Here is a 14,271-nt window from a genome sequence, read left to right as displayed (position 1 = left end):
GTCCTTGGCTTTCTGATGCTCTACGAGCTGTCCGAACCGAACTGCGGGCGGCCGAGAGAAAATGGAAAAGGTCCTGTAACCCCAGTGATATGGCTTCCTTCCATGCCCTCTTATCATCTTTCCATTCCTCTGTCTCTCTAGCTAAATCTTCCTTCTTTCACTCGAAAATTAACGCGGTCGCCTCTAATCCCCGCAAACTGTTTTCAACTTTCTCCTCTCTTCTGGCCCCCCCTCCCCCCCCACCCCCCTCATCACTCACACCTGATGACTTTGTCTCCTTCTTTGAAAAGAAGGTCGATGCTATTCGCAATTCCTTCTCCCAACCCTCCACCCCTGCTGACCCTCCTACCCTCCCCAACTCCCTAACCTCCTTTTCTCCCCTCTCTGACGCCGACACACTGAAACTCCTTACTTCCCACCGCCCAACCACCTGTCCTCTTGACCCCATCCCCTCTTCCCTTCAGTGGCCACTCCACTGAAACCGCCCTGCTCGCGGTCACTGAGGCACTCCACTCTGCTAAAGCAAAATCCCTCTCCTCTGTCCTCATCTTCCTCGACCTGTCAGCCGCCTTCGATACAGTCAACCATGAGATTCTGCTCTCATCGCTGTCTGGGATGGGTGTCACAGGTTCTGCACTCGCTTGGTTTTCCTCCTACCTCTCTGGTCGCTCCTACCAGGTGACTTGGAGGGGCGCAGTCTCCGACCCGCAGGGCTCGCAGGGCTCGGTTCTTGGCCCTCTCCTCTTCTCGCTATACACCATGTCTCTTGGTTCTGTTATCTCTTCCCACGGCTTCTCTTATCACTCCTACGCTGATGACACCCAACTCTTCATTTCCTTCCCCCCCGACACCCAAATCACCACACAGATCTCTGCCTGCTTGGCTGATATCTCTGCGTGGATGACTTCCCATCACCTGAAGCTCAACCTTGCCAAAACTGAGCTTCTCTACATCCCTGCCAAGTCCTCTCCGTCAATTGACCTCTCACTGACTGTGGAGGACTTTGTAGTTTCCTCCTCCCGTACGGCAAAGAATCTTGGGGTGACTCTTGATAACTGCCTCTCCCTGGCTCCACAAGTATCCTCCACTGCCAGAACCTGCAGGTTCTTTCTATATAATATACGCCGCATCCGTCATCTCCTGACGGAGAAAGCCACCGAGCTCCTAGTCCAGGCGCTCGTCATTTCCCGCCTGGATTACTGCAACTCCCTCCTAGCCGGTCTCCCAGCGTGCGCCATCAAGCCCCTCCAGCTGGTCCAGAATGCTGCAGCCCGCTTGATCACCAGTCAGCCCAGGTCGGCTCATGTCACCCCGCTTCTCATTGGCCTCCACTGGCTTCCTATTCCCGCACGCATCCGATTCAAGGCCCTAGTGTTGGCATTTCAGGCTGCTAAGGGGACTGCCCCACATTACATACAATCCCTGATCACTCCCTACTCCCCAGCTAGACCACTCCGGTCTGCCAGCTCTGGTCGCCTTACGGTTCCCTCTCTACGGGCACCTGGCGGTCGAGCTGCACGTTCACGCCTGTTTTCCGTTCTGGTTCCTCAGTGGTGGAATGACTTGCCTACCACTGTCAGGACAGCAGAATCCCTCCCCCTATTTCGACGCAGACTCAAAACACACCTCTTCAAACTCTACCTTAGTCCTCCCTCCTGACTTACCCCGCCCCCCCCTTCTGATACCCCTATCCCTGTCTAACCCAAAAAAAAAAAAAAAAAAAAAAATTGCACTTATGATGACGACTATGTTTAGAACAGCAGTCCAGGTGTATTTTCCTAGTTCTGGATGTGATGCTTTGACTTGTGGTAGAACCTATGCACTTGTAAGTCGCTTTGGATTAAAAGCGTCTGCCAAATGACTAAAATGTAAATGTAAATGTAAATCAACATGCTACATTTTCACAACTTGCACTGAACAAGTTTTAGACTAAACATCAGCTCATCTTCTGAATAATATGCTTATACGTGTACTCTACTTTCACATTTCAAACACACTAAACACATTTAACACTTCCACAAAGTGCTGAAATCACTGTTCTGTCAGACTGGTCCGTAGGGTAATGGCATGGTCCAACGTGTCTGTTGGAACATTCTGATTGTCGTGTCTCATGCTGCTTGGACCCTGGCAATTGCTGCTTGCATCTATATTCATTATTATAATTTTAGGATTAAATATCTCTTACAGTATGCCCATGAATAATCAATATTGTTTTTTACCAGAGAATATATTACGAGAAAAGCAATTGTTCAAGCTTGTACCTTGGGCTGTGCTCAGCAATGTTAACAATTAATTGTTTTACTGAACTGTTAACATTTGTTTCCACATTTCTAGAAATACAGAAAGGAAATGTATGTGTTTATGGCTTGGTAGCCATCAGTTTGTTAAGAATAGTGAAAGGATACCCTAGATGGGACTTTAATTTACAGTCAAATAAAACTTTGAAAGTAGTGATAAGCCCATATACAGTGCCCTCCACAATGGTTTATTTATTTGCCTCTGATGTTGATAGGTCATAGGCATTAAAAACACACCTTACTCTGCCTTATTCCTCCCTCCTGATTTCCCCCGCCCCCTTTCTGATATCCCTCTCCCTCTTGTCTCCCCCCCAAAAAAAAAAAAATTACACTTATGATGACTATATGTTTAGAACAGCACTTCATATGCATTTTCCTAGCTATGGATGGGATGCTTTGACTTGTGGAAGAACCTATGCACTTGTAAGTCACTTTGGATTAAAAGCATCTGCAAAATGACTAAAATGTAAATGTAATGTAAATCAGGAAGCCATGGCATGCAAATGATAAGAAACAAAATACTAAACATGACTACTTTCATTCACATAACATTGCTGTGCCCTTAGCATTATGGTGCCCTGAACTTGGGGGACTATATAAACACTCCTGTAATTTCTACATTGAGAAACCAAAATGTATAAAAATGTGATTTCAATTTATTAACGATGGTTCTTTGTCCCAAACATTATGGAGGGCACTGTACATTACAGATTGGCTGAATGAGAATGAGAGGGTTCTAATATGACTCACACTCATATTAATCCTTGCGCATCATTCAAGATTTACCCTGTTGCGTTTCCTGTGTATCCCCAGCAGTGCGTGCCGAAGTTTAGTCAGCTGTATTCCGTAAATGATGGGATTGAACAGTGGTGGGAATGCCAGGAATTCTATTGCCAGGAAATACCGTTGACCTGATGAAATATTCCTTGATCCATATCGACTGTACATGGCATCAAAAAGTATAGAAAGTGTCACATTTATCAGTGCTAGCAAATGTGGCATGAATTTGCTTCTGTTTTCTGTGGATTTTAAGCATATTCTGATCAGTCTCACATAAGAGGTGATAATATAAATCACATGACCTGCATAAACAAAAACTTCAATGTAACCAACCACATTATTAACTGTAGTTGAATAACAAGAAAGCCTTACAATCGCCCAGTTTGAACAAAAGAGATTTTCTATGTTTGATCGACATAAAATTAATCTGTAAATCAAAAAAATTAAAATGCCCTGGCACAGAAGAGGAGGAAACCAGGATAACACCAAGAATTTAACAACAGCCTGATTAGTCATAATAGAATGATACTCCAGTGGTCTGCATATTGCAACATATCGGTCATATGCCATAACTGCTAAAATTGAATAATCACACACAACAGTGGAGTAGATGACAAATGCTTGCAGAAGGCATCCTTCATACGAGATCACATTATATCCAGAGTGCAAGTCTGATAGGAATTTAGGGTAGAAACCCATTGTTCCATACAGTGCATTAATACACAGATTACATAGGAAAAAATACATGGGCTCGTGGAGAGATTTATCTTGGAGGATGGTTAAAATGAGCGTCACATTGATGAACACAATAAGAAAATAGCAAATAAAAGCGACAGAGAAAATAACATGTTTGGTTTCTTTTGTTTCATCTTCAAATCCAGAAAGCGTGAATACAAAATTAGTTGTGTTCTTTGTCATCATTGTCGTTCGTCACCACATGAGAAGTAGAAACTTAATTACTGGTAGTGGAGGCAACTTCCTTATGGCAAAATTACGTCTTGAGCCACACTTGAACTGTTTTCAGTACGTTCTGTTTGGCTCTTTATTTCCTCTGCTGTGGGTGTGGTTGAGAGAGGGTAGCTAATCTACAGGACTTCCTGTTGGAGGCAGTCAGGTTGTACAAGGTTTAGATGAACCACAGCATGTTACTGTAGCAATTATATCATGGAAATATGAAAATCAGGGCAGACATCATCATCTCAACAAAATAAAGCCCACACACATGTAAAGCTATCATTCTGATCTATTCAACCTCAGTAGAGTGAAGTGTGTTATTTTTTCTATTATTCTCTACCATTTCCAGTGGTCCTGATATGTGACATCTACTTCTTTGTAATGTTTTTTTAAGACGGCCAATCTATGTCACTAGATTGGATCACATGAAGATACAGGATTGATTTACCTGAGACAAGTCCAGTTTATCTAAACCTTTTATGTGAAAATTGAAATTTATTTGCCAAATTGAAGGATAAGTAACTGATGTTATCAGTTGCTTTCAGAGAATAACAGTGGAATATCAGTGTTTTGTCCAGTGGATATGTGTACAGTCAGGTCCATAAATATTGGGACATCGACACAATTCTCCTTTTTTTGGCTCTATACACCACCACAATGAAATGAAATGAACAAGATATGCTTTAACTGCAGACTTTCAGCTTTAAATTGAGGGTATTTATGAACGGTGTACAGTTTCTATATGTGCCTCCCACTTTTTAAGGGACCAAAAGTAATGGGACAATTGGCTGCTCAGCTGTTCCATGGCCAGGTGTGTGTTATTCCCTCTATCTCATTTTCAAGGAGCAGATAAAAGGTCTAGAGTTAATTTCAAGTGTGCTATTTGCATTTGGAATCTGTTGCTGTCAACTCTCAATATGAGATCCAAAGAGCTGTCACTATCAGTGAAGCAAGCCGTCATTAGGCTGAAAAATCAAAACAAACCCATCAGAGAGATAGCAAAAACATTAGGTGTGGCCAAATCAACTGTTTGGAACATTCTTAAAAAGAAAGAACGCACCGGTGAGCTCAGCAACACCAAAAGACCCGGAAGACCACGGAAAACAACTGTGGTGGATGACAGAAGAATTATTTCCCTGATGAAGAAAAACCCCTTCACAACAGTTGGCCAGATCAAGAACACTCTCCAGGAGGTAGGTGTATGTGTGTCAAAGTCAACAATCAAGAGAAGACTTCACCAGAGTGAATACGGAGGGTTCACCACAAGATGTAAACCATTGGTGAGCCTCAAAAACAGGAAGACCTGATTAGAGTTTGCCAAACAACATCTAAAAAAGCCTTTGCAGTTCTGGAACAACATCCTATGGACAGATGAGACAAAGATCAACTTGTACTAGAATGATGAGAAGAGATGAGTATGGAGAAGGAAAGGAACTGCTCATGATCCAAAACATACCACCTCATCAGTGAAGCATGGTGGTGGTAGTGTCATGGCGTGGGCATGTATGGCTGCCAATGGAACTGGTTCCCTTGTATTTATTGATGATGTGACTGCTGACAAAAGCAGCAGGATGAATTCTATTATCTGCTCATATTCAGCCAAATGCTTCAGAACTCATTGGACGGTGCTTCACAGTGCAGATGGACAATGACCCGAAGCATACTGCGAAAGCAACCAAAGAGTTTTTTAAGGCAAAGAAGTGGAATGTTATGCAATGTTCAAGTCAATCACCTGACCTGAATCCGATTGAACATGCATTTCACTTGCTGAAGACAAAACTGAAGGGAAAATGCCCCGAGAACAAGCAGGAACTGAAGACAGTTGCAGTAGCGGTCTGGCAGAGCATCACCAGGGATGAAACCCAGCGTCTGGTGATGTCTATGCGTTCCAGACTTCAGGCTCTGCAAAGGATTTGCAACCAAGTATTAAAAAGTGGAAGTTTGATTTATGATTGTTAGTTTGTCCCATTACTTTTGGTCCCTTAAAAAGTGGGAGGCACATATACAAACTGTTGTAATTCCTACACCGTTCACCTGATTTGGATGTAAATACCCTCAAATGAAAGCTGAAAGTCTGCAGTTAAAGCACATCTTTGTGTTTCATTTAAAATCCATCGTGGTGGCGTATAGAGCCAAAAAGATGAGAATTGTGTCGATGTCCCAATATTTATGGACCTGACTGTATATCCGTTATATAGTTATACACAAAGGAAATGAATCATTTTGCATATAAGTAATGTGGAGAGTCCTTGATCTACATGAGAAGTTTTGTAGCTGCATGATAAATCTGGTTAATCTGAATATTGATCGTTATCGCTACACCAGAGGCCTGCATCACAGTGTATGATTGAGTTAGCTTGATCAACTGCATAAACTGAGTAAAACCTGGAACAGCTCTCCATGTTCCAGGTTTGGGAGGGTTCTACTCAGTGCAGTAGTAGTAGCACTACTAGTAGTATTAGTAGTAGTAACAGCAGAAGTAATCCTGTCAGGCACCAGAACACTGAACTCAAGAGCGATGCTAAAGAAGTTAAGGTCAGAGTCTTTATTAACTTTGCAGCAGATCAAACAGGCAAGGGTCGATTTCCAGCAAACCGATATGTCAGAGATAATGTAGTTCAAAAACGAAAGTCCAGCCAATGGTTCAGAAAACGGGCAAACGGGTACAACCAGGATAATCCAGAGAGAAGTCGATAATTCAGGCAAAGGGTCAAAACAGAACAAGAGGATAATCCAAAGATTGAAAGTCAAACAAAACGGGTTATACCAGGAATCAAACTGAAAATGATGCTGGAAAGTATGGTCGGGACATATAAGAATCTGCCGATGAACAACAGGAACAAAGGGGTTTAAATACACAGTTAACAATCACAAAACGAGAAACAGGTGGCATCAAAGACAGGAGACAGGAAGGAAGTACATAAGGAGTGGAGAGGCGGAGACACAAAATGAGACACAGGAAAAATTCATGAATGAATGAAAATGAACAGGGAACAGACTATGAGGAGCACAGAGGGTAAAAATAAATGAAAACACTAAGAACAGAAAAAATTATCATTCCATATTCTTTTTGGCAGAACTTTAATGTTCTGAGTTTTTTTCTGTCTGTGTGTAGTGTTATTATTGTTCATTCTTGTTACTTATTCATCATCATGCTTATCTGGTTATTTTTCCCATTTTAGTTAGTACATTCGTGATCTCCTGTTACGTCTGTGTCTGAATGTTTACGAGCCCGAGTCACTCCCCTGTCTGCGTGTTCCACTGTTTGCGTGGTTTCGGTAGTTTCCGGGGTTTTCAACATTTCTTCCAGACTCGCATTCCTTACTTCCGGCTTCTCTCAATAGTTAAATGTTGTAAAGCTCTATTCTTACTAACTACCACTAATCTAGATGTTGTACAGCACTAATCCAATTAATACACTTACTGTCTGTCTAAGTAACTACCTAACAGTCACTTTAATTGGGTAGTAACTAACTCACTAACGGAATCTCTTAGTTTTCCGCACTGTTCTATAACACCGCCTTCCTATGCTATCCCTGCTTACTGGCTTAGTTTCAGCGAAGTGTTCGCACCTGTCTCTCGCTATCACTACATCTTCAATCTATGCAAATGTCTACTCCCTAATCCGGAGCCGTATGTTTTACATGTGTTATCGTGCATCCAGTCTGCGTTTTCGTCACCCCCGTTATAGTATTATTACCCTATTATTATTTCCCACCTGTTGTCTATTTGTTTTGCCCACCTTTCTCTCCCCGCCTAGATTGTCACCTTCCCTCATGTATTTAAACCTCAGTCTCCGTTTTGTTCTTTGTTAGAACTTTGATCTTTACTAGTGCCAAGTTCCTTGTATGCCTGTTACTGAGATTCCTACTGACACCCCTTTGATTTGTTTTTGAGTTTGCCTTGCCCTCTGGTTTTGTTTGCCCATCTGTTTTCTTGGTTTGGATTATTTGCTTTGTTTTTCAACTTAGATTTTAGCCCTTTTGTACCTTCTGATCACCTGGATTTTGACCTTTTGTTTGTTTTTTCGACCATTCTTTTGCTTTCTGTTTTTGCCATTGTCTTTGGATCTCTTGGCTTGAACTTGAACTATTAAACAACGTTTTTGGATTATCCCTTGGTCTGTGACTGGGTCCTCAGTGCCATATATAACAGTACGTTCAGACCACCATGGACCCAGCAGACCAGTCACCACTGCACTTTGTGTTGGGGAACCACAGAGCTGCATTGGGACGCCAGCAGCAGCAGTTGGACACGTTCTCCCAACAGCTGCAATCCATCACCAATTGTCTGGCTAACCTGACCATGACCCTCCAATTTGCAAACCCCAACTCCGGTGCTCCACCACCCATTGTTCCGGCTGCTCCCACGGCACCATTTCTCAGGCGGCGTGAACTTTGACCCCCGCCGCCTGAGAAATACGCCAGATCACCCAGTGTCAGCTCATCTTCATATATCATCACGGAACTCACAGGACGTGCTAAGAAGTGGGGAACGGCTGCCTGGGAGGCTTGACTACCCTGTGTCATGAAGCTTTGTGTTAGATTCTGCGCATGCGTCAGGAGGGACGCAGTGTTTCGACTTTCAGACTCTGGCGACATCTTCTGATTGGGTGAGTCAAGCCCTGTATGACACCTTCCTAACGGCCTGGCTGAACGCATCGAAGACGAGCTGCTGACGCGGGAACTACCCGAAGATTTGGAGGGGCTCATCGCCTTGGCCGTCCGGGTGGATTCTCGCCTCAGTCACTGTCCCGTTCGGTCTCGAGGGGAGACTTCTAGAGCGTGGCCCGGTCCTCCATCTCCGGGAGAACATCCTACCCAGACCGGAGAGGCAGAACCTATGAGGGTGGATCGTGCCAGGCTGACACGAGCGGAGAAGAAGCAAAGGATGAGAGGCCGGCTATGCCTCTATTGCTGCCAGGAGGAGCACTTCGTCTCGTCATGCCCGGGAAAAGCCAACGCCCCCTAGTCAGCGGGAAGCACTAGTGGTCGTGACTCCTGTTAAAGCCTCCTCCAAACACCGTACCTGTCTCCCCACTACCATCTCCTGAGAGGGAAAGATGAGGAAGATCTCCGCCCTTATCGATTCCGGAGCTGAAGCAAGTTTTCTGGACGCCGGGGTGGACACCGGGGCATTCCACACACCAGGTTGCCACAGTATCCGGTCGCCAGTATCACAGTCAACAACAGCAGTTAATGACCATGAGCTGTGAAGAATGTATTGTCCTGTGAACAAGTTTATTATAAATTGTGGGTAGAAACCAATTGTTCCATACAGTCCATCAATACACAGATTACACAGGAAAATGTACATGGGCTCATGTAGGGATTTCTCTTGGAGGATGGTGAAAATGACTGTCACATTAATGAACACAATACAAAAAGGATATATTCGCTTCTGGTTGTTTCACCTTCTAATCCAGAAAGAGTTCGGACATGGGTTGTGTTCTTTGTGATCTTGGTTGAAATAAGATAATTGTAGAAATACTTAATTCTAATATTCCCACATTTATTTATTTATTTTTTGTTTTGTTTGAGTCTCATTTTTTTATGTGCCATCTGTTCTGAAATTGGATCTGACTTTTTATATCTACAGCCAGCACATGAAATAAACAAAACTGGGATAACTGGGAAACTGAACAATTAGGTTAATGTTTCAAAGATGTTTCTCCAGGGAAAGTGACACTTTATACCACTTTATCATTGTGAAACAGTAGGCAAGCTCAGGAAACACCTATAAATACCTTAAATAAGTCTGTTACTCACCAAAGGGAAATGAGCTTAGAATCATTAGTGGTCATTTTGACATGCATCAGGACAACACCTGTTCAGTTTCCCTATCAAACATTCTGTCAGAGGTAATGACCTCCTCTTGGTGAGCTGGATTGTCAAGGGGATCAATTAGATACTAGCTCACCCCAGACATTTACTGTGTGGGCTGGTTTTCCTACTGGGGACATATTTTCAGAAATCATAGCACTTGTGTGCATCCAGTGGGGCTGCTCTGAATTCTTTGCAACAGTGTGAAGAGAATGCTTTTTCATGAAAAGATTAAACATTTAACCCCAAGCACTTAAACAGGTAATCATAAGTCAAGTTTGGCTGGCTCGCTGCTCCAGGGGAGGGACTAGGCAGGGTTAGTAGGGATCGCCGCATACGGTGCCCCGGAGCGCCCCAGGGTGCCTCGGAGTAAAGGCCTAATTGAGACGAGACGGCTTGGAGAAGGCGTGTCGCTCTCAGGGTAGCAAGAGCCGACTGGGCCGCCGAGGGATGGGGCCATAAGCCATATCCCCAGCTAGCACAAATTAGATTAGATAGGGTATAATTGGCTACCAAATTCAGAGAAAAGGGGAAGAAAAAAGCATTTCCACTTGGTTCACACTTCTATACCATCAAGATTATGTATCCATTAGTCATGGGACAAAGAAATGTTTTCTTTATTTGGCTCTTTATTGTACAGGTGCAGATTTAACGTGCCGATTCTCAGCCTTTTTGAAAGAGTATTTTTATACATTTTGTTTTCACCATGTAGAAATGACAGAACCTTTTATAAATTGTCCCTCCATTTCAGGGCACCATAATATTAGGGACTGATTGTTTCACACGTGTTTGATTAGTCCGGTGTGTTCAATTCCTTCCTTAGTACAGGTGTAAGATATTGATGTTATGCTATTGGTTGTCTTTGGAGCCTGTTATTGGCATTTGTCAACATAAGGACCAGATGGCACAGTATTTCAAGAACATTTTTCTATTATTGTCCATTTTGTCTTTCTGTTTGGTGAATTACATATCACAGATGGCAGTACCTTTGTATGTCGGCTCATGGACTAACACTGTGAGGAGCTTAGCTTTTGTAAAGTCTAAAATCTGTATTGTTCATTAATTGTGTTTTCAGCTGTATTGCATTCCACAGCAACAAAAATGTCAACACAACTGATCCCCACTCCCTATGAAAACGACACATTAATCTGATCATGTATTCACACAGAATTTGTTCAATTTAATATGACAATCTGTTAAAATATATTATCTCTCCACCCTTCAAATAAAAATAAGGATAGATAAAAACAGCATTATGCAGATGCAAAAATTGGGAGAGATGAAGCTTAGTAGGCTAGACATAATCTTATATAACTGCATTACATTTCATTAGTTATACTAGCAAAGATATGTTGAAGGAGAATATGAGCAACACAAACTTTAGCAGTAAACAAAACCGTTGCTCTTTTGTTTAGCAAAGCTAGTGATTGTGTTAATATTGGCAGTATATATATTTTTTATCAGCAGCTGCTGAATGCCAGGAATCCATTGTCCTATGGCCAGCCCCATGAATCTTTGTGATTGATGTTTCTATACAAATTATTTGATAAAAACCTATTCACTGGACAAAGAATGCAGTGGCTTCCACCTTTGTGCAAGCATCTTTTTAGCTACTGTGAGGCCAGACAACCATACATGCTTTTGAGGTATAAATAAATCAAGTTCTGAATTGTCATTAAAAATTAGTACTCTGGAAAAGCATGGGATATCTCTGTTAGCAGTACTGGATAAAGTTACAGCCACTTGGTTCCAAAACTGATTTGCAATGGGGCAATCCAAAAACATGCATGAAGGTGCTGGCCGACCCCTGAGGAGACAACTCAGAGAATGAGCGAGCTTCATGACGTGACCTTTTCAAGGTGTTATGTATGTTCTGTGAAGAAATGTATGAGCTGATGGTCAGGATTTTTATAAAGGGGAGACCAGGGACAATTGTAACACATTTTGCTCCAACATGTATGACATTTATAAAAGAGCTCTCAAACTTTCATATACGCTATCCTGATATCTACGAGTCATTTAGACATCATCTAAAATATCTCTGAATGCAATAATTAAATAAAAGGACTGCCACTGTTACAACCTACACCACTACTGCACTACTGGGGTGAGATTTCTCCAAATGGTATCCCAAGGAAATGTATAATTACTACTGGATAGATTTTTATCCCAAATTCATTGGATTGCAAGAGGCTTGTAAGAGGCTCAAAGGAGGAATGTGTAAAGGGCTGAGATTAAACCTCGTTGTATATTGGCAGAATCAATGCAAACATTATTCTGAATGATAGGTAACTGAAGTGTAGCTATGATTGTTCCCTTCATGTGTACGCACATTTTTCACTGCCAGCACCTAATGGCATTTATTTTCATTTGGCCAAAGTAGAGGCTGCATAATTGGTGAAAACATTGAGACAGAACTGAGAAAACTGCAGACTTGAATTGTTTAAATGCTTATCTACCAGCAGTGAGTCAGAGCTAGAAGCAGCAGTTTGGTCAGGTCTGTGTGAGTCAGGCTTGAGGCAAATTATCTCCCTGCTGAAACGATTGAAAAATCATCATCACGTTGTATTGAGCAGCTAGTAGCCACACCTTTTCTTCCCCAGAAAAGTAGCCGGCCATTACCAGCACAGTATATATTACTATATAATTGACAGCCGACTCCTTTAAAACTTACTGGTTGTGCCATTGTGAGAAAGAAGCAATCAGAAAAAACTGTCAGAAACATTGGCCAAAAAGTAGGCTTACCAAAATAAACGGTTAATAATAATCTTGGTAGTTCTGGGTAGAAAAAAATCTGGGCTTTCTCATGCTAAGCTGTATCTGGACCAGTGTTTCATAACCAATAAGTGGAAACCATGTAAAGCTCTGAGAAATCTGTTGTTTTGTCGTGCCATCATTTAGAATTGAACTAATCTTGCCCACACATTCTATACCATCAAGATTATGTATCCATTAGTCATGGGACAAAGAAATGTTTTCTTTATTTGGCTCTTTATTGTACAGGCGCAGATTTAACGTGCCGATTCTCAGCCTTTTTGAAAGAGTATTTTTATACATTTTGTTTTCACCATGTAGAAATGACAGAACCTTTTATAAATTGTCCCTCCATTTCAGGGCACCATAATATTAGGGACTGATTGTTTCACAGGTGTTTGATTAGTCCGGTGTGTTCAATTCCTTCCTTAGTACAGGTGTAAGATATTGATGTTATGCTATTGGTTGTCTTTGGAGCCTGTTATTGGCATTTGTCAACATAAGGACCAGATGGCACAGTATTTCAAGAACATTTTTCTATTATTGTCCATTTTGTCTTTCTGTTTGGTGAATTACATATCACAGATGGCAGTACCTTTGTATGTCGGCTCATGGACTAACACTGTGAGGAGCTTAGCTTTTGTAAAGTCTAAAATCTGTATTGTTCATTAATTGTGTTTTCAGCTGTATTGCATTCCACAGCAACAAAAATGTCAACACAACTGATCCCCAACTGACTCCTTTAAAACTTACTGGTTGTGCCAGTGAAACACAAGGGAGCCATTGTGAGAAAGAAGCAATCAGAAAAAACTGTCAGAAACTTTGGCCAAAAAGTAGGCTTACCAAAATAAACGGTTAATAATAATCTTGGTAGTTCTGGGTAGAAAAAAATCTGGGCTTTCTCATGCTAAGCTGTATCTGGACCAGTGTTTCATAACCAATAAGTGGAAACCATGTAATGCTCTGAGAAATCTGTTGTTTTGTCGTGCCATCATTTAGAATTGAACTAATCTTGCCCACACATACATGGCATGTGCACCCTATGAGTCATGAGAATTCTGGCATACCACAGTATTGTTTGTGTAATGGGCAGGATACACTAATAGAATATAATATTTGGAGGCAACGTGGCCAGTGCAAGTATAAAATATCATATTTTCAAAATCCCAGTTAACTTTTTATTTTATTTTTTAAACATAGCAATGCAAGTTTCAAGGTTCTTAAAAAAAAATAATAGAATATATATATGCGAGCAGAGACAAATGAAATTGACGGTCTGACAGTTTTATTCACAACATTGACATCTGCATATTAGAGCATGATAGACTGTTAGAAATGTACAATTTATAGGACTGCTTGGTGGCTCATCCAGATAAGGTACTGTTCTAGTGTGTGGACGGTTCCTGCAGTCTGGAAATGCATCTGGACCTTGGCAAAATTGGCTCTAGCAACACCCAACAGCTAACTTCAGCTCAACAATCAGTCTCAAAAGTAGTCACAACAAGGAGGGGGGGCTTCAGTCACAAAACATCAAGAAATAAGCCATTATTCAGCTAAATAAATAATATTTCCATGGACACAGAGTGCCTTGGAGACCATATGGTTGCAGACCGAAGGCTTAGAGAATTAGAGAGCACTTTCAGTCACTCACATTATTTTCATCA

General features: G+C 41.8%; 1 protein-coding gene across 1 annotated transcript; it reads right to left on the bottom strand.

Moving 5' to 3' along the window:
- Nucleotides 1–3,068: 3,068 nt before the first annotated feature.
- Nucleotides 3,069–3,998, bottom strand: LOC133107438 (olfactory receptor 52K1-like). Its single transcript, XM_061216426.1, has one exon. The coding sequence runs from the start codon at nucleotides 3,996–3,998 to the stop codon at nucleotides 3,069–3,071; it is 930 nt and encodes a 309-aa protein (XP_061072410.1).
- Nucleotides 3,999–14,271: the final 10,273 nt, after the last annotated feature.

Source organism: Conger conger, chromosome 13 (genome assembly GCF_963514075.1).
Source record: "Conger conger chromosome 13, fConCon1.1, whole genome shotgun sequence".
Lineage (NCBI taxonomy): Eukaryota > Metazoa > Chordata > Actinopteri > Anguilliformes > Congridae > Conger > Conger conger.
Note: the sequence above shows the minus strand (reverse complement) of the source record. Positions and strands in the feature narration are given on the sequence as shown.